Source organism: Pelodiscus sinensis, chromosome 23, assembly GCF_052426305.1.
Source record: "Pelodiscus sinensis isolate ZL-2025 chromosome 23, ASM5242630v1, whole genome shotgun sequence".
In the NCBI taxonomy this organism is placed as follows: Eukaryota; Metazoa; Chordata; order Testudines; family Trionychidae; genus Pelodiscus; species Pelodiscus sinensis.
Window position 1 is genome coordinate 3,085,235 of NC_143074.1, and position 20,287 is coordinate 3,105,521.

The window sequence follows — 20,287 nt, forward strand, 5'->3', positions numbered from 1 at the left end:
AGCTAAGACTTGCTAAATCCAGCTCAGAGGGCATGCCTTCTGGAATCCGGCACTCCTCCTTTTGTAAGGTGGAAGAGAAGCCAATGGGAGCATTCGCCTGTCAGCCTCCCACTGTGGGGACACCGCCAAGCTCGGCTTAAGGTAAGCCGACTCCAGCTATGTATTCTAAGCCGAATTGCCAGGTCTCGTGTAGACCTGGCCTTAGTGTGCCTTTGCCAGACCCAGTAAATCAACACTTGCTGCAAAGATTGCAGTAATGTCAATCTACTAGCAAGCATAGACATACACTTTGTTTTACTTACATTGGTTTGCCCATCCACCAAGCAGTCAGCTCTGCCAATGCACCTCAACCCCCCAACCTGCAGCTCGGATCAACTCTACCAAACTTCCTTTCATCTGTCACCTAATTCTGGATTTGAACCCAGGTGGCCAAGGTGAAAGTCCTCACCTTGGAACGCCAGCCTGTACTGTATTAAAATGCAGACAAGAAGGGGATTTGCATTATGAACAAACTCCATTTCCTGGATGTGTAACAGACATGTAAAGGGGACTTCTGCAGATGTTTCAATTACATTTCTCAGTTTACGTAGCTGCTGAGTTTCCCACTGATAAGGAATGAGACGCACGCTGCAACCACTTCAGTTTCAGCATCTTCACCTGAGTGTATTGCTCTCCCACTGTCACCCAGCAGGCACCTTGGCAAGTGCCAGGTTCAAAACCTTAGGCTAAGTTTTATGACCTCCAAAACGGTATTATCAATCATACTTGGACCAATCTTCTGAAATGGTTCGGGCTCCTCTTCTTTCACTTCATCTGCTGCTATGACTGTCTGGTCATAAGGGTCTGCAAAAGAACAAAACCAATTGGAAGCTGACAACTCCCCATGGCTTTCTGTACACACTCACATGGCACCGAAGGCATTGGCACATGCAGGTCCATTGTTATCTGACAACACACAACGATCCAGCTTCCTTCTTTCAGTCCCTCTGCCTTGTCACACCTCTTTCCTCATGTCCACCCAGCTATTAATCCCTTCTCACCCAACAACATGAGCTGAAGATAAATCAAAAATCAGAGAAAGATGGTGCAAATTTCAAAGCTTGGTCTATATTTTCTGTCTTCCACTGCACCCCTCCCTGAGAAACCAAACATTTTACCTTGTTTGAAACTGGGCCTAGTAATACAGGACTCATTCTGAGCAGACCAGCAAACACTGGGCTATATGGTCTGGGCCATAGGTTCCCTGACCAATGGCCATCTCACGGCACAGCTAGCAGCCAATCAGAACCCAACCCACTTTATAAATTAACATCATTTATGCCACAAAAAGGACTCACACTTATCGTTCGTTTCTCTGATTTTCGCACGTCTCGATTAAACGCACCTGCAACAAAAGCCTGGTATCTAATAGGGCTGGGCATCACACTACTGGCTTACGAAACCATGCTATGCACTGAGAGACTGAGCCGGCGCTCACTGAAGTCAAGGTCAAAATGCCATTGGCTTCTGTGAGGGCAGAACTGGCTTTACTGTGCCTGGGAATACTGAATGCTGGGAAAGGTCTGTGAAAGAAAGCACACAAAGGATCGCTGCTTACCTGCCCGGTTTTCTGGGGCCCCTTCCACACTAAAAACTAACACAGAATAGAAGAAGGGTGGGGGAAGAAACAAAACAGAAATTAAATCTTCTTAAATGGCCTTGTTTTACTCCGGTGTTTCAGCCAAAGGGCCAGGACAGCTCAGCACCACGGAATCAGCCGGGCTCCCTTCTCCCATTCCCTCATCTCCCAGGCAGCATTCACACAGGGAAATACTTGAGTATGCCCAGCCCTAGTGTACATAGATCCTCAAGGCCTTTGTTAGAGCACATGGACACCTGCCACACACCCACGTCTGCTGAAACACACCCCGCCACTCTAAGGCACCCACGCAAGCAGCGCCTTGGAGAAACCCAAGCGGCAGCCATCGGTAAAGTTTCGGCTTCCTCATGAAGTTTGAACTAGAGAGTAAGGACGACACGTTCCAGGGAGGAGCAGACGTGTGTAGCCTGTCTTTCCATCCCAGTGACCTAATGTCGATGACCTTGCATGAAGGATGGAGATTCCAGCACCTTGACAGGGTGCGGGGGGAGGGGCGGGTTGCCAACTGAGCTCAGAGCGAGTCTTGGGGTTCCAACATTTCAATCAGAAACAGCCTATATATATTTAAATGCTTGGTGAAAACCATTGGGGCAATGCAGTAATACTGACCCAATTCAAGGTGTTCACACTGGAAAACAGTCCTTTAAAGGAGAATAAGTGCATTTTTCAATTCACCAGCAGTTCTGGGAACAAAAAAGTCATTCTGGGCCTGACAGGAACTCAGATGGAATTCTCCGGAAATGAAAAAGTCAGAAAAATAATTTCATTTCTCTTAAAAGAAAAAACACACAATATTTTGGTTTTAGGCACCATTCATAAAAGTCTGGCGAACTGCCCTGTAGCACAGGCACTCACCTGGGATGGGGGAATTCCAGGTTAAAACCACTGCTCTGGGCCAGGTCTTTGTATAAATAATCCCAGCTCTGGAGAAAGGACTTAAACTCAGCTCTTCCACACCCCACGTGAGTGCCTGGCCACTGGGCTATTAGGTCCAAGTAGACTTCCCCTCAGTCCCTTTATGAATTTCACCAGGAATTCCTTTCAGAAATGTCAAAACAAAGCATGCCAACCTTTCCAAAAAAAGATTTTTCTCAACCAAGCCTATTTGTCAAAATCGATGCAAATTCTCAAAGTATTTTTGGACCGGAATCTGCATTTTTCATTTTAAAAAAATAATGTTTTGGTAGAAAAAATTTGCCGAAGTCTCCTTTGAAGTCCACTGGCTCAACCACGGCCACTGTTCAGCGCTGCGTTGGCTGGCAAGGCTACCTGCAGCACCATGCTAAAACTGGGCCTTCTGAGGTCAGAAACTAGACACAACCTGACCATGCCTAGCTAAGGGCTAGCCTGCCAATGTACCTTGTGGTCCAGAGCGACAACAAATTTGTAGGACTCCTCAAAGTGCGTATGAAGCCCTGGTGTGCTGAGACGGCAGGCCCCCGCGTGAGGGAGCGCTCTCTGTGAGGAATGAGTGTGGCTGTCCACTACTGGAAGAGCCCCGGCAGCATTTTGCCCGTGAGTCACATCCCGTCTAACCCCACACAAAACAGCCGCTATTGCCCAGCCCGATCTGAGAAGGTGCCAAAGCAGGACTCACCATCCACTGCGTGCAGGTCTCTATGCTCCTGGAAACAGCTGTAGTATTTGTATTTTTTCCCACAAATGTCACACGTGTACCTAAAATTGTCTGTGGGAAGAAGGAACAAACTCATTTTAGAAACACGGGGGAGAAAAGCAAGCACTCCAGCGGACACTTCTGAACGACAGGACTCCAGGCCCCCTTTCTCCTGGCTTCTCTCCAATGGCTAACCCACTGGAGTTATCACTGCTTCATTCCTAGCCAGGTATGCATCGCGCCCCCTAGCAGAGGGCGCATCTCACGAGTGCAGGTCACAGAAAAAGCCAACCAGTTCTGCTGCCCAGTAAAACCTACACAGGACCCATACAGCACTACAGAGCCACAACAAGCATGCAATTCCATAGCTGCAGATACTGAAGCGCCGTTGACCATTGACAAACCATTGACTAACCTAGGCATAGAGTATATTTGGCTGCAGGGTAATTTCGGGAGCACTGCACATATTGATGTTTCTGGGGCGGGGGGGAAGGTACCACTCCCGCTCTGTGACGTGTAGTTCCACTGTTGGAGGGACTGTGACCAGGGCAGTCACGCTCCGCAGAGCTGTTCCTGGGGCATCTGCCAGATCTAGCGGCTGTAGCAACCAAGACATTTTACTCCTGCCTACACTTGTTAGTTCTGCAGAGCCAACACAGCGGAGGGCTGGTACCATGACCAAGTTGTGCAGCTGACCATGGCGAATCAGCAGCTGCAGGAGCAAGCAAGGCAGCTCAGCTGGAGGTCATTATTCATATAGTTTGGGGTGATCCATCCCCTGCACTGTCCCTGATCCTCGGCATCTCCTGACCAAACCGTCATGGTCCCCTCATTCATTGGTGAGAACAGTCACCTTCCCATCAGACCTCTGCTGACCATAGAGCCAGGGACCAGCGAACATTCGCCCCGACCCAAAATGGCTCAAGTAGGGGGGCTGCCCACTGGGGGATCTACGGAGCTTCCCTCCTCGTACCGTAACTACACTGACACCTTGGAGAAGAAGAACGTAGCCCAGCCATCGTTCGGACAGTTACATACAATGTCGGAGCCTGAACTGATGGGCATTGTAAGAATATTTCCAAGAGAACCCAGCTGGGGGCTCATCTGCAAATTAACATCACAAGCCAGCACCTTGGTCTCTTTTGTAAAAGGAAGGCTGGCAGCCCCCACATCTGTGCTGATCACCAAACCCTTAAGCAGAGGACAGTTTGGAGCCGTTACCCCCTCCCCCGATCCCGGAGTTACTTGGACACACGGGGGCAGTTGGCATATTCATGCAACTGACTCGCCAGGGTGCTTACAGTTTCCTCTGTCTCCGAGAAGGAGACGAATGGAAGATGTGTTATTCAGGCGTCGCAAACTTCTTCTGCAGGTTCATATCAAATTCTTTTGAAACAGGCTGAACCCAACAGCCTTACTCCGACAAAACGCCAAGTTCCATGGGTCACCCAAGGCCCAGCATACAGCTCTGCACTGAGGCTCGTCTACACCACTTCCACCGTATTCGCCCTCCCCAACACAGCACAGCTGGCCCAAGTGTTTGTAGCCCACAAGAACCAGGTGCACCCGTACAGGGCTAAGGCCCTGAACCAATCACAGCTCTGAGGGGCCCTATTCTTCTCCCAGTCCAACTGTACCTTGATGTAAAGTTGGAACTGGGAACAGCAAGGCCGATGCTTTGCCCCAAAGATACGGCTCTAGCCCACGAGGACCCAGTCTGGAACCAGCCCACGTTTTCAAGTCCCATAACTTTCTGAATGCATCTTGCCACCAGGACCTGCTTGCCCTCATCTGCTCTGCGGCTGTCTCCATCACTGCACTTAGCAAGCCGGCCATTGTCAAGTGAGAACTGCACATGAATTTCCTGCCTCTGGAAATTTCCACTACATGCATCTGACGAAGTGGGTCTTTGCCCACGAAAGCTTATGCTCCTACACTTCAGTTAGTCTATAAGGTGCCACAGGACTCCTCGTCGACCTGGAAGGGGATCACATTTGTGAGAGAAAGCCTCTGATCTCCCCAAAGACCTGAGAAGCTGGCGGTTCAGCTGTGCCACGACACCACCTTCGCAGGACTCTTAGGGTGACAACTGAATTTCTTCTGGTGGCCACGAACGCGTCCCACAATAGAGACCCTTTGTAGCTTCTTGTACCAGATCCCTCGCCAGAAACCATGCAAATCATCCTGCAGTAAAAATGGAGGAGGCCCAGAGCAGCTGACTGGCCTCCTGGCCCTAATTAAGCCTCCAGCAGGAAGTTGTCTGAATTCCACCTTGTTTTGGACTGTGCGCTTCCTGCTCCCACTCCCACATCCTGATGCAGTGGGACTCCTGGCATCGGATTCATAAATCCTGACTCAGCCTGATTCTGGTTCCTGATGCACGGTCTTGATCTCCAATTTACCTAACTTCCCGGTGTCCTGATCCAGCTGACTCCTGTCTTGTGACGGCAGGTGCTGGCTCTGGGTACTGGCTGCTGGGTCTGGCCACCCACAACCTGGCAGTGATAGCTAGTCTACACCGGGAACTTACATCGGCATAGCTGTCTCTCTCTGGGGTGTGAAAAATCCACACCGCTGAGAGACGTAGCTATATCAGCCTGACCCTCAGCGTGAACAGTGGTAGGTCAACGGACCAACTCTGCTTTCGATCTGGCTACTGCCTCTCAGGGAAGCGGATTACCTGTACAGTGAGGGCCCAACCTCAACCATCAGCATAGGTAGTGTCTCCACTGAAGCATTGGAGCGGTCTGACTGCAATTCTTCCCTATCCTTGAGGAATTAGTCTGAGAAAGAACTGAGTAGAATTTGCTCTATGAGAAGACAACATTGGCTGTAATACGTTTAGGTGATGAAACTCCTTCACAGTTCCAGAAGAGGAGAAACTAGTACGTTGCAAAGGGAGAGTGGGACTAAACGATAGGTTAGAAGATGAAGCCGCCCACCCTAGAAAGGAAACTGAAATCCATAGAAAACGAATTAGCCTGGAGGCGGTGCAGTGGGGAAGTCCTAGAAGACTGGACAAATGTTGTGCCAAGTTTTAAAAAGAGTAAACAGGATGACCCAGGTAATTCCAGGCCTGCCAGTCTGACATCAATCCCAGGCAAAATAACGGAGCAGCGGACGCAGGACTCAATTAATAAAGAATTGAGGGAGAGCAATGTGATTAATTTCAAATCAACATGGGTGTATGGAAAAGAGGTCCTGTCAAGCTCACCCGCTCTCTTTTTTGACAAGATTCGTAGTTTGGCTGAGAGGGTTGCTATAATATGTTTTCACTTTGGCAAGGTGTATAACTTGGTACCACACAACATTTTGGTTAAAAAATGAGAATGACATAAAAGTAATATGGAACATGTTAAATGGACTAAAACTAAGCCAGAGGTCGCAACGTGCAATTGTAAATGGGGAATCATCCTCAAGCGATGTGTTTCTGGGAGGGTTCCGCAGGGATTGGCTCTTGGCCCAACACTATTTAACATAAAGTACGAGCACAGGCCACAGATAAAATGGTCACTTCCCTTTGTAACCTGTTCTTCAAGATGTGCTGCTCATCTCTATTCCATTCAGGTGCTTGCACACCGCGTGCAGGACTGTCAGAAGCTTTTCACCCTAGGTACTACCTGTCAGGTTGGCTGTGGAGCTCTACATGGGTGCATTTACACTGCACCATAGGTCAAAATAAAGGTTTGCAGTTTGAGCTGCACAAACTGCGTCTCTTATTTCGATGATATTTTGAAATAGCTTATTTCAAAATTTGGCACTGTCTACACAGCACTTATTGCGAAATAAACGGCTATTCCGAAACGTCCCTTACTCCTCGTGGAACGAGGTTTACAGGGGTGTCGGAATAGTGAGCCCGTTATATTTTGAAATAAAGAGCATGCTCAAAAGATGCAGAATAGCTATTTTGGGTTATCTCTGGTATCCCGAAATAGCGCAGCAGTGTAGATGTAGCCCATATGACCCTGCAACCCTGACCCTCACTTCGGTTCCTTCTTGCTGGCTACTCAGAGGCAGGGCCGGATTAATGGGGGTCTAGCTGAGCAGCTGCCCGGGGTGCCAACCTATGGGGGGCGCTGTGCACCCGGCTGCGCGGCACCCCTTAGAGCTTCCATCAGGCGCCGTGCACCCGTGGGCTGCGCGGCGGCCGTTAGAGCTGCAATCGGGCACCGCACGCCTGATTGCAGCTGTAAAGTGCGCAGTGTGCCGGGGGGAGGGGAGGGGAAGGGGCGGAGCTGCGCATGCGCCCGGGGGCGAAGCCGCGCATGCGTCATGCACCTGCTGCCTGGGGCGCAGGAATGGCTCGAGCCAGCCCTGCTTAGAGGGGAAGGAGGGTGGGTATGGGATATATATGAACGACACATCCCTGAGGACAACTGTTACAAAGGTATGTAACCATTTTCTCTTCGAGTACTTGCTCAAATCAATTCCATTCAGGTGATTAACAAGCCTGACCCAGGAGGAGGGGTCGGAGTCAACGAGTCGTTGACCAGAGCACCTCTGTGCCAAACCCTGCATCTGGTCTAGCCTGGTGCATGATGGTGTAATGCAATGTGAAGATATGGACAGACTCCCATGTTGCTGCTCTATAGCTCTCCTGGAGAGGAAAGTGGGCTAGAAAAGCAGCTGAGCAGGCCTGAACCTTGGTTGAATGTGCCGTAAAAGGTGCCATAGGGATCTTGGCTCTATCACAGCATGTCTGGATTCAGGACGTGATCCAGGAAGGGATGTGCTGAGCCAACACGGGCAAACTTTTCATTCATTCTGCCACTGCAACGAAGAGCTGGGGAGGCTTCCCAGAAGGGTTTGGTGCAATCGACGTAGAAGGCGAGAGCCCATCTGGTGTCAAGGGAGTGCCGTTGTTGCTCCCACAAACTCTTATGAGGTTTCGGGTGGAAGACTGGCAGGAAAATATCCTGGCTAGTATGGAAGCTGGACTTCACTTTCAGAAGAAAAGTTGGTTGAGGTTTCAGTTGAACCTTGTCCTTATGAAATACAGAGTTCAGCGGTTCAGATGACAGCACAGAGCTCTGAGACATGCCAGGCTGAGGTGATGGATACCACCTTGCAAGGGAGATACAGGAGGAAGCAAGTGACCACGGTCTCGAAGGGTGGTCCCGTGCAGACGGAGAGAACCAAGTTGAGATCTCATGATGGAACTGGGTGCTTGCAAAGATAGAGCAGCTGGATGGAATGCCGGGCCAGATGAACCCTGAGAGACAAAGCCTTGGTCCTTGAGATACATGAGGTATTCTATCACATCTTAAAATGGCTCCTCCAGCAGAACTGGAGACGTTAGATGCTCTTCATGGTAATGAAGAGGTCTGATCCGGACATAATAGATAATCTACACAGATGTAAGACAGACATCTGTGCTTTTGGCAGATGAGTCTCTGGTCTTCATCAAAGGAAGGAAGTCTTGCAAGCTAATCAGATGACTCAACTTCTGAGCCTTCAACTTGAGGTTTCACTTCTAATACAGCCCAAAGGCCTTAAAAAGCCCAGAGAACATGGTGCCGTTGCAGTATAACATCTGGAAATATTACCGAGAAGGGAGGTAAGAAATCAATTCCATGCTGTGCCCGTGTTACATTCACTTTGGGCATCTTGGCTGACCTGCGACATAAATGGCTCACAAGTAAGCAGCATTACTAATGCATGTTGCTTTATAACCAATCTTATGGGAGCCACAGAGATGGCCGAGGAAAAGGCCAGGCTAGCCATCCAGTTACACCAGGGGTTGGCAATAATTTTTGGTCGGGGGGGCCACTCCAAGATTTTGGGAAGTGGTCCAGGGCTGAACTTTTCTGTGGAGGAGATGCGGGGTCTAGGTTGGAGGCTGGGTGCAGAAGGGTGCATGGGGTAAGGGACTGGGGTGCAGGAGACGGTGTGGGATCTGAGAGGGTGTTTGGGTGAAGGAGGCAGTTGTGACCTGGGTCAGGGGATTGAGGTGTAGAGTCAGGGAGTGGGTATATGTGCAGGAGAGGATTCTGGCTTGGGGAGAGGTATAGGCGGGGGCACAGTGTCTGGGAAGGAGTTGTTACCTGGGGCAGGCTAATCAAGGGTTAGGACGGTGATCTGGGGGAGGGGGCTGGGATGCAGGAGGGGCTGGGGTGCCAGAGCCAGGCGCTGGCTGGGAAGAGTTTACCTAAGTGTCTCCTGGCCAGCAGACTGCAGCACCCCCAAGGCAGGCTGGGCTTCCGGCTTGCTGCAGCCCTAGCCCCCTTGAAAATGCAGGCTGCTCCCTCCAAGTGGCTCTCAACTCCGGTGCGGGAAGAGGCTTGCCCCGCCCCAGTCTGTCAGGCCAATCTCTCAGCTCCGCTGTTTCCAGCCAATCGGAGTGGAGAGATTGCCTGAGGTCAGTTCTTACTGGCCAGTTGTTTCTGGCCAATAGGATCTGAGGATTGGGCCAGGGACGGGGAGATCACATGAAACCTCCCCCTTTCTGCAAAGCAGAGCCTAAGGGACTGTGTTTTAAACTGTGGCAGCTGTTTGTGCCTGAGGGTCCCGGCAGGATGGTCCACGGGTCAGATCTGGTGGCTTGGCGGGCCAGATCTGGCCCCCGGGCCGTATTTTGCCAAGCCCTGAATTACACCCTTTAGGAATCTTCCTGAGGATCAAAGTCTCGATACAGACATGAATGCTCTGATGACCAGCCTATATGAAGTCAGAACAACAAGGGTCTCTCTTCTCGCTCTCATTTTAAGGCTTTAAAGGGAAAACATCTCCTGGATACTTGTGACTAGCTGGACTGATGTAACAGAGATGGAGTCTAGATCACCTTCTGCCATGAGTCAATGTCAATGTCGCTTCACGTGCTTTGCCTGCAGGACTGGTCTACAATCCAACAATTCTGAGAAACTGGCGTTCTGAACCTCAGGCAGGACCCGTCGGTTTACATGGTAAGTGCTTTGCCACTGGGCACTGTTACTGCCTGAATATTCAGGCAGTAAGTTACATTTAAAACAATCTGAGAACATTTCCGAGGCACCTGTGCGGGAAGCAGATGGCCAAGGTTTTCCTGGCGCCACAACAGAAAAGGTTCCAGGACTAGAGCATCAGGGGAGTTTGCAGCTGAGGTTCCAACAGTGACCAGAACCAAGGCTTGGTACTTAAGTAGTGTGCTTCCAGGAGTGGGTGGCCACATTCATTTTTCAATGTATTTATTGTTGATCCTTGGTAGTTCTGGGGTTGTCCACACGCAGTTCATTGCACACAGGAAGAGGAAGTCCACAGACACGGTGATCCAGCATCAGCAGATGATGATGGAGCAAAGCCTAAGAAAGCTCTCGATGCTCTGTCTTCAGAAACCAAACATTAATGCCAGTGCATGTCTTAAGGTACTCATAGCCTTCCATGTTTTAACATTACTCTCGATGTCTCGGCATTACTTTCGGATTGGAAGTGTTAGTCATGCGGGTAGGTGGAAAGCCACTGCCTGGCACGCCAGTAGTTACTGGAGCTAATTCAATCTGGGCCAAGGAACATTTCCAAGGTTTCAGTGCAGAAGGCCGCGTTGCTGAGAGAACCCGGCTGAAACGCTTCCAAGCTCATTCAGACACTTCCAGGTCGTGGAACTAGTCAAAACTTCTGGAAACGTGAACTAGAGTTCTACAGATTTTTCCCAGAAGGGGTTCCACCAAAGGAATGATTTCCACAAAAGGCTGGATGATTTACCTGGGGAGAGGTAGGCCACGCAGAGCATTGCGGGGATCAACGTGCTGGCTGGCACTGGGAGCTCAGCCACTGGCTCATCCGGATGGCACCAGGAAGCAGATGTTACTTAAGCCAGCCACATAGTCACTTGAGGCTAGCGAATGTCCAAAGTTGGTGCTCGACTTGCATATTTTGCCTGAGGAGCTTTGCCTATCTGTAGGGTTGTGTGAGAGCAGCTCTTCCACTGCAGCATCTCATCCAGATGAATCTGTGCTCTATGAGCACTATTTCTTCATGATTCTTCTAGCTTCAGTAAAGTGGCAGAAATCCCAAGGGGACAGAGCTTACTTGGGAGCCTGGACAAGGGGATGAATTTAAACGGGCCAGAGTTGAGACCGAAGACCTATGTATCGGACTCATTAATAAGCCAGAAAGGATTCTCTTAGACTCTGTGACTTGGCTGGAGAACCACCACGCTGAAGGCTTTCCAAAGTTGGTTGGCGGCCTGCCAGAGATCAACGGAAGTGAGAAAAGGACCGGGGTACCAAACTCAGACGGTCAGAGGCGCTCAAGGGCAAAATCAAAAGAAAAACAGACGAGGAAAGCATCCAGAACACTATGTGTGAGTCAAACTTGCTGTACTATCAGTGGTCACAAAGGAACAGACAGTGCCACTCCTTGGTAGGAAAATTCCACAGCTCAACGCCAACAGCGCTATCTTGCGGAAGTGGGCATACACAGAGGCCACTTACGAATTTTCATTTAGGAAGGATAATGATCAAAATGCCCTAAAGGATGCTTTTAAAATTTATCCATGGCAACAACATTTCTGTGTGGCTCGACAACGCATGAGATGAGAGCATTCAAGACAAAGGAAAAAAAAAATCTGACCCAAGGGTCTACATTTCTTAAAGGACCCATTTACAAATGAATTTAAACCCAGAGTAATGAAACCATCAGTAATGTATTTATTTGCAAACCCTCAGAATAGTCCTCTGTGCTTGAATAAATGCTGGGAAGGACAGAATGTATTTTCCATATATAAGAAGTATGCCAAATCCCTTCTGTAAGTGCAAAGCTCAATGCAGACTTCACTGTGGAGCCGCGATTGGCTCTTACACCATAAAGAGACATTTTTATCCTATTTGGAATCAAAAGAACCTGGTTGCAGAAGTGTATTTTTGACTTTGATTTTCCTACTCATTAAAAAAATTATATAGTCATGGTCTTGACTGTTCCTCTATCCCGTTCTCTTGATTACATCTGTGTGTCATTGCCACCAGGGTTACTGATTCTCCTTCCTGATGAGGCTTCTTTGGGTAACACTCGCCAAGATGGAAGCTGGACAGCTGAGAACTTTAAACAAGGCTAGAAATGTAATGAGCAGAGCTGAGGAGACAACCTGGTGTAGATTTCCCCACTGAAATTTTATCTTCCACCTTGAGCAGCTCTAACCTACCTTCTATCCTGAGTGGAGTCAAATTAATTCCAACAGGGGTTGGCTTATAGGATCTTCTACAATTTGACATGGAGGGATACAGGACGCACCTCAGTACTACTACGTAATACTATGCACCGCAATACTGCTAATACATCCAGGACATCCAACATTGATGTGCTAGGTTTAAGGGAGAGCTCAGAAGATGATAATCCTCTTGTTCTGCTTTATTATAAAAGATTTGACATGTGAAAACAGCTAGAAATTCTTCAAGAGAAGAGGAATTAGTAGACAGGATGAAATGCTAGAGTCTTAATTGTTTTTCAGTTTGTAAAGAACGGTGATAGATTTTTGCAAGACTTTTTTTTAGGTTCATCACATTGTAATGTTTACTGAAACAGTCACCGTGTAATTTAGTTGGCCAAGAATTCAGGCACAAGGAAGAACTTGCAAAAAACTGGGGCTAGTAAATATGCCCCCCTCAACCTGCTAAATTTCAAGCATCATTGGAAGATGATGGCTGTATCTTTTACTAACTACAAAAGGAGAGATTTTTTTTAAAAAAAAATCTTCAAAACCGATTTTACTGGCATTTCTGGGACAAACTGATGAATTAGAGTAAACGTTAGAATTGACTCCAACTCTACCTCCTTATGCTGGAATAAATATATTTTACAGTCTGGAGACTTTATATGAAATTTGCCAAATGTCAATATCTGGTTGTCTATGAATAGTAACTTAATCGATGCATTCTGTATGGTAGGAATTTTCAGGGTTTTTTTAAATTTGTGTTTATTACCAATTCTGTGGCAGTCTATTGTACATCATTTGTGATGATCATCAACATTTATAAACCCCCAAATGCTAGCACTTTTCTTCTCAGTGCCAGGGTCTTTGCAATATCATATAGGCCAGGAGAGAAACAACAGGGCTTTGTGACCTCTAGGATGCAGCATCTGCATGAACTATAGAACTTTTAGTATGGCTACAATGTGCATTAATGTGGAGATGTGCAACAGAATTCCCATGCAGAAAAGAGATGAGGGGACTGCTGGCCCTGACAGGAGAATCAGAAGAAAAAGATCCAATTCCCCATATAAAAATAAGGTGCCAAAATAATAACTTTGCCTGGCAGTACTGTCATGTACCGTCTCCTGGTAGTCAAGCCTAAGGGATGGAGCAGAGATGGAACCAGATGTAGGGTTGGGACGGGACGAAGGGTGACACTGGAATCAAGATCCAGGGACAGGCTAGGGTCAAGACCTTCCCATTCTACCAGGTAGAGGAACTTCCCTCGGAGAGCTTTGGAACTGAGGCTTTAGTTCTCCAGGTATTCTTCCTGACCATCCACCATTACCATCCAAGCGGTCTGCATTCATTCCAACAGGAAGCTGAGGGACTGTGTTTTTTCTGCAAACAGGCATGGAATACAGAGCGTATTCACTTGGTGGGGGAGAGGGGAGTAGCTGGAGGTGGAATGTGGCTGCGTTAGTTTACTGGATAACAAGGAAAGGCCCAAGGTATCAGCAGTCAAGTTTGTGGGAGGAATGGGAGATGCCCAAGTGTTTTGTGGAGAGCCAAACCTTGCCGAGACAGTGAAGGGTGTTTCACCTGGCAGTAGCAGGCAGCAAACAGCCTGAAATCTGCCTTGGCAGTGTCCATCTGGGGTCTTAGCTACTCCTAGATGTGAGGGAGATGTCTGACCAGGTCAAAGTTGGCAGGGACATGAGAAGTCAAGGGAGGGGCAGGAGGAACCAGGGATGGAAACCATCATTAGGGAAAAACGGGGCTTTGCTGGGCTGTCGTAAGTGAACTCGGTGAGGGGCAAAAATTGGACCCAGTCATTCTGGTAGAGGCTGATAAAATGTCACAGGTACTGTTCTAAAACTTGTTTGACCTATTCTGACTGCCCATCTATTTGGAGATGATAGGAGTTGCAGAGACATGGCCTGATGTCTACAAGGAGGACGAATTCCTGCTAAAAGTGGGAGACGAACGCTGTTCTCCAATATGATGTGATCAGCAGAAGAGAGTGTTTATTCTTGATGGTAATAATTTTGAGAGCCCCTTAATCAACATACAAGGGCAATGTCTCATCCTCATTTTAACAAAAAGGCTGGGAGCTCCAGCAGGGAATTTGGAGGGCCAGGTATTCATTTAGGGCTGAGCTTGGGTTCTGATAATGGATATATGCATCCAAAGAGGATCTGTTGTCCCAGCTGGAGGTCTATAGGGCAGTTGCAGTGTCAATACAGTAGGACATAATTCTAATGGTTCTCTTTTGCCCACTGATGAAAGACAAAATAGATGGTTGCTTGCTGATGAACAAACCGACTTGTATCGGCCAAAAGATGGGACTTCTCTTCCATTAAGCAAAACATTAGCCTGGGCAGGATTGTGCGTCATCATTTGTTCAGAACATTCCTTAGTTCTGCAGTTCATTTACCCGTGCTACAATCAATGGCGGGTACAAACAAAAGTGCCTTCCCCCAGACACCACTGCAAATCATTAGCTGATGTCACCAGCTCTGACTGCACACGCTGCAATATCATGTCGATCCTTGATTATTCAGATTATTTTTGCTGTGCTGGGTAGGCTGTCAAAGGTCATCTGGAAATCTATAAAATTTACCACAAGAAGTGCTTGTTCTGTAATATGTCTCAGAAGAACAATATGGTCTACACGTGATCTCAGGGGGTCCAAAATCAATTTGGTCCACTCTAAGTTGAAGGATTGTTTGTTCCTTCATACATTTCAGGATAGATGCACCTGATGTTTCCCAAGTGCTGAGAGTAATGAGATTCCTCTCTGGTGATTGCAGCTGGTAAGGTCACCCATTTGTGGCAATTACCCACTTATAGCCCTGCCTCTCCTTCCCCCCCACCCCCCTTGCTCTCTTAAAAAAAACCTACTTGGCTAGTTCCCACTAGGGAATCAAAGCAGTAATAAGTTTGGATATTTTCAGATCTAAATTAAGAAGTTAGAAGTGCCTAAACGTTCACTTTTCCAGACACACGGTATGAAATTTCTGCTAGAATTTGAACTGGATAATGTGTATAGCACTAATGAGTTACACCAATCACAAGTGCATAACTCCACAGTCAGCTGTTCTACCTTCTGCTATCTGACTTTTTTCAAGCAGCAATTTAATGCCAAACTCTATTCTAATGAAACATCAACTTGCAAATCTGAGTGTGTGTGTGTGTGCTAAAAGAGAGAGAGAGAGAGAGAGAGATATTAAAGGTTCTTATTTAATCTTCAGTTAACATTAACTACCCCAGTTTGAACATTCATTTCAATTAGTAGTTGGACTGTTACATTCAATATATCTTGTGGGTGCAAGAAACCCTTCACTTTTGCATTTATTAACTTTATGATTTAAACTCACAATCGTAATGCTCTCTTTGCACATGCAGGGTATTCCTGGGACTCCACAGTGAAATCTGCTAATGGCATTCCAGCCCACATCCTCATTTCCAGTCATTTATTGCTTTCTACATGAAATTCCCTTCAGGCTGAATTTTCTCATGCTCAGTCTCAGCCCAAAGGGAAATAAAGTTTTAAAAGAGCAGGCCAATCATTTTTGGTTTCATAAGGCTGTGAATATTTACAATGCATTGCCTTTTGAAGAGTTTAAATTTTCTTTTGACCTCTCATAACTCAATTCTAGCATGCAACAAAGAGATCACACGCCTTATGGATGAAGTTCTGCACCATGGAAGATACAGCTGGTGTGTCTGAACATGCATGGCTAAAAACCAAAATGTCTCTCCTATTTCGCAACTTTCTTAGATCCAGTTCATACTGATAGAGAGTGAACCCTCTGTGCTTTACAGAGGATAATTCACACCCTGAATCTAAGTTACCATTTTCTTACGTTCCCTACAGCAAGGTCAGGGACACATGAAGTAGGGAAGATAGGCATACTTCATCAAACGCACACCAGGCAGTAGAGTGATAAAACACACAGGACCATCTCTTCAACCAGCAGTATGGCAGCAGTAATCCTTCTTCCACCTCCACCTTTTTCATAGGTCAAATGCCTGAACATATGGAAAGGTATTTCAATTTGTAATCATGCCTCACGATGAAACATGCACCCTTGGGGAATTTACGACATTTGGCAATAGGGAAGGAGAGTTAGTCATCGGGAGGGATAAGAGTGGAAGTTGGATGTTCAATGTTCAAACTAGCCAAAGAAATTAAGAACCTGAGCAGAGAGCTCTGTTACGGCTGGAAGGTACAACCTGACCTTTTATACCAAATGGGTTATTATTTGTATGACCATAGTGCCTTGGAACTCCATGCATGGATCCAGATCCATCGTTCCAGGTCCTCCTGGAATTGTGGACACCAGAAAGGATACAGCTGCGGTCACAACCATCAGTTCCAAACGCAAAGGTAAAATAATCTGAATGGGAGGTGGGTGAAGGTAGGGCTGGGGGAGGCAAGCCCCCAAACCCACCCCTTCCACCCAAGCCCCACTCCCAATAAAAAATGTTAAGGAGCATCAGGCCAAGAATTGATCTCTGTGGGGCCCCATTAGAAACATACCTGCTTGATGGTGACTCCCCATTTGCCATTCGCTTTTGAGATCTATCGATTAGGTTACACAATCCATTTCATAACCATGAGCAGTTGTGTCCATTTAATGTGTGCCAGGCGGATTTTACATCGCCCTTGGTTTTTTAACTGAAATGTTGTGCAGTACCACGTCAAACAGATGACAGCATTCTAAATATATAACATCAACACTATTGTCTTTGAAAAGTTTCTCCGTGCTGAATATGTAAGGCCTGCTCCAAGCAAGGGGATGCGAGAACGTCTCAGAACAAGGCCACAAAAGTCTGTTATAATGGACAATATAAAGTAACCTAAATACCTTAAAGTATTATTGAAAATATCTAAAAGCGACTCTAAATACTAGTGACACCTGTGTCAAAGAACGGTGAAACAATTTTTTCAAATTCTTTTTTTTCCCCTAGGAGATAACTGTTGAATGTTGTAACAGCTGAACAAGGGTTTTATTAACACTTTAACCCTGTCAGGTCTGAGACCCATGGGCAACACTGTCCTCTGTGTTTTGGGAACTTTGCTCAGTAGCCTGGGAGGAAGTGACTCTAGTGCCTTCCCCAAGACCACTTCCTTGCCTCCAAATCTGGTCTCTGTCCCATTCAGAAGAGAGCCTGAGTCAAAACAGGCAGATGACATGCAGAGATTACCCAGCTGATTTTAGAACCTCAAAGCAAGGTGCAGCCTTTTTAAAATGGTTAACCCATCATGAGTCCAAGGGAGTCTTCAAAGCTCCTTTCAGGCAGGAGTTTGGAACACGTACATCTCTTGCTAAGGTTGACTGCAGGCAGGTTAACTGGTTTCAGGTGTATCTCAGCCCTTCCCTTTCCGTGAAGCACTCCCAGAACTTCCTCCTCCAGGACACAAGGGGCAGTACACTCACTTCACAGCTCTATTCACTATACTGATAACCAGGGCTCACCAAGCGGCGGCGAGCCCCGCTCGTCAGCCGCATGGTTTCGCGTTGTTCTGCGTTTTGCACAGATCGCTCTGCGCCGGCTCTTCCGGGTTGTAATCTACTCGCCCAGGGCGAGTAGATTACATTATTTGTCGAGCCCTGCTGATAACACAACAAAGCAAGCAGACAAACCACTGTGCAAAACAAGACCATAGGAGGGAGGAGCGTTTACGCCATTGTCCTCTGCCGAGAGCTGGCATTTCACAAGTGCCCCTCCTGAGAACACTATGTGGAAGATGCTGGCATGAACAAGAACTGGCTCCAGGGAGTCACTACAAAAATAATCGGTACAGGACAGGACGTGTGGCGGAGCTGGCATTTCTCCTTGATTTTTGAGCTGGTGTTGCAGGCCCTCTGGCTGCATGAAGGGGGAGTCCCATTAACAGTTTAGGGTAAATGGAAACTGCATCCCTGGATTCCTGCCGCTTGGGAACTAATGGGAAAAGCAGGAAACTCTCACAAGGTGAGAGAAACCAGAAGTTTACTGCACCCCTGAAATCTTGAAGCTCTGGGGAGGAAGAGGATGAGCCCTGTCTAGAGAGTCAACGACTACGGAAAGCCAAAAGGCTAGAATGGCCAATGAGGAAAAATAGCAAAGAAAGACTGAAACAATAAGGAAGTCTGTTAATATAAAGGAAGTTCAGATCCAAACTGGGTCATGGGGACGGGACTGGAGCAGCGAGCAAAACAAAAATAGCAAGGAAAGAAAGATAAATAAGAAGTTCTTAAAATAAATTAGACGCAAACAGACCGACGAGGAAACAAGAAAGCCATTGAGAGGGAAATGGAGAACGTCCAGGGAAGGCCAGTATTGCTCAGGGCTTCAATTCATCCACAAGGGAGAAAATGACGAAGATGAGGAGAATCATCATAGCAACAAGGAGGAAGAGGAAGGAAAGTGTAATTGGAAATCAGAACCATGTGAATTTACCAACAGCAGCTCCAGCCAAACAGCTTAATATTCAGCTGAGAAAATAATTTCCATGACAAATGGAAATCGTACGGGGAGCACAAAATAATTTAAAGCAACTAAAACTCTTCAGTTTCTTCTTAATTTCTTGTTTTCCTTCCTGGCCTGTCAGCAGGCATCCTGCCTTGCTAGATCCTGTGTCCTCTGACTTTACAGATGACCAATGTGGATTTTAATTCACAATAAGCGCAGCATATAAAAGCCTCCTCCACAGAACATGCAATGGGCGTTCCCGAGGCACTGCAGGACACAGAAGCGTCTGTTGACTAAGACGCATGGTGGAGAAGAGGCTGGAAAGATGCTGGGGTATCACCAAGGACAAAGGGAAGCACCAGGCAGCTGCAGAGAAGCTGCTACAGAATAAAAGACGAAACTGCAGCATCCAGTGTCAACGGGAGAGGGAGACACCTGGTGAATAACAACCCTGAGCCATTTAGTGAAGCAAGGGCATGTCTAGTCTACGTTTTCATTTTGAAAGAGGATATGCAGACTCCATGGGAACTTGCACATCTTTTTGAAAGCGGGTCTTTTGAAAGTGAAAGTAGTCTGGACGCATTTTTTTCAGAAAAAAAAACCCTTTCTCGAAAAAAACTGCTCTTCCTAAGAAAAAGGAGGTTTACGTGGTTTTTCGAAAAAGGGCTTTTTCTGAAAAAACTGCGTCCAGACTACTTTCACTTCCTAAACACCCGCTTTCGAAAAAGCAATCGGAAGAAGATATGCAAATTCCCGTGGAGTTTGCATATCCTCATTCGAAATTAAAACGTAGTTTAGATGTGCCCCAAGAGAGGAAGAGCAACTCTGAGACACCAACATCAGTCCCTGGAGGTCACGTATCACTAGCCTCAAGCCTGCAGGTACCATGAATCTGGCCTCCCCCCCAAAAAATAAAAATCACAATATGTTCTACAACTACTATGGCTGGAAACTTGCTTCTCTTTTTCAATGAAAGCACAGGGCATCACGGAATGACAGGCCTCCATGAGCTGTGGCTTCAAGAAGAACACTCAGCAGTTCAAGACTCTTGATACATTTTTTAACTGGAAACCCTCAATACGTTCCTAGCCAGGAAGAGCTTTTTGCAAACTGGGACTCAATGGATTCTGCTCATTGCTTTGGTCAAGGGGCTGGTGGGAGACAGGCATCAGGGTGGAGATGGAAGATGGCTAAGGCAATGAGCCCTTCCTGGGTTTCTATGGACATGGCTTTGTTTTGTTATGGCTCCCCACTGCCCCGTGCTTGGTGTCCTGGAGAGAGGGCTGGTGGAGTGCAGCTCCCAGGACCTTCAGGAGGACTTCTCACGTGTCTCTTCACGGTCCAGCCGCCATTGTGCAGCAGAACCAGCTTCTGCCAGCTCAGAGCACGGCAGAAAGAGGGAAGTGTTTCACCCAGAAGAGATTCCTGGAGAATGAGGAGTCAACGGCCTCACAACAGCATTACT

General features: G+C 47.3%; 1 protein-coding gene across 28 annotated transcripts in view; it reads right to left on the minus strand.

Moving 5' to 3' along the window:
* ZNF618 (zinc finger protein 618) overlaps window positions 1-20,287 on the minus strand; it is a 214,572-nt gene that overhangs the window by 43,879 nt on the left and 150,406 nt on the right. For 25 of the 28 annotated variants that reach the window (XM_075905304.2, XM_075905300.2, XM_075905299.2 and 22 more), the window contains 3 exons: window positions 3,237-3,326; window positions 1,598-1,633; window positions 766-843 (listed from right to left, as the gene is read on the minus strand). In XM_075905304.2, the coding sequence (XP_075761419.2) occupies window positions 766-843; window positions 1,598-1,633; window positions 3,237-3,326 (204 nt within the window). The remainder of the gene's footprint in view (window positions 1-765; window positions 844-1,597; window positions 1,634-3,236; window positions 3,327-20,287) is intronic. The other 3 variants (XM_075905305.2, XM_075905293.2, XM_075905289.2) reach the window with 1 other exon arrangement.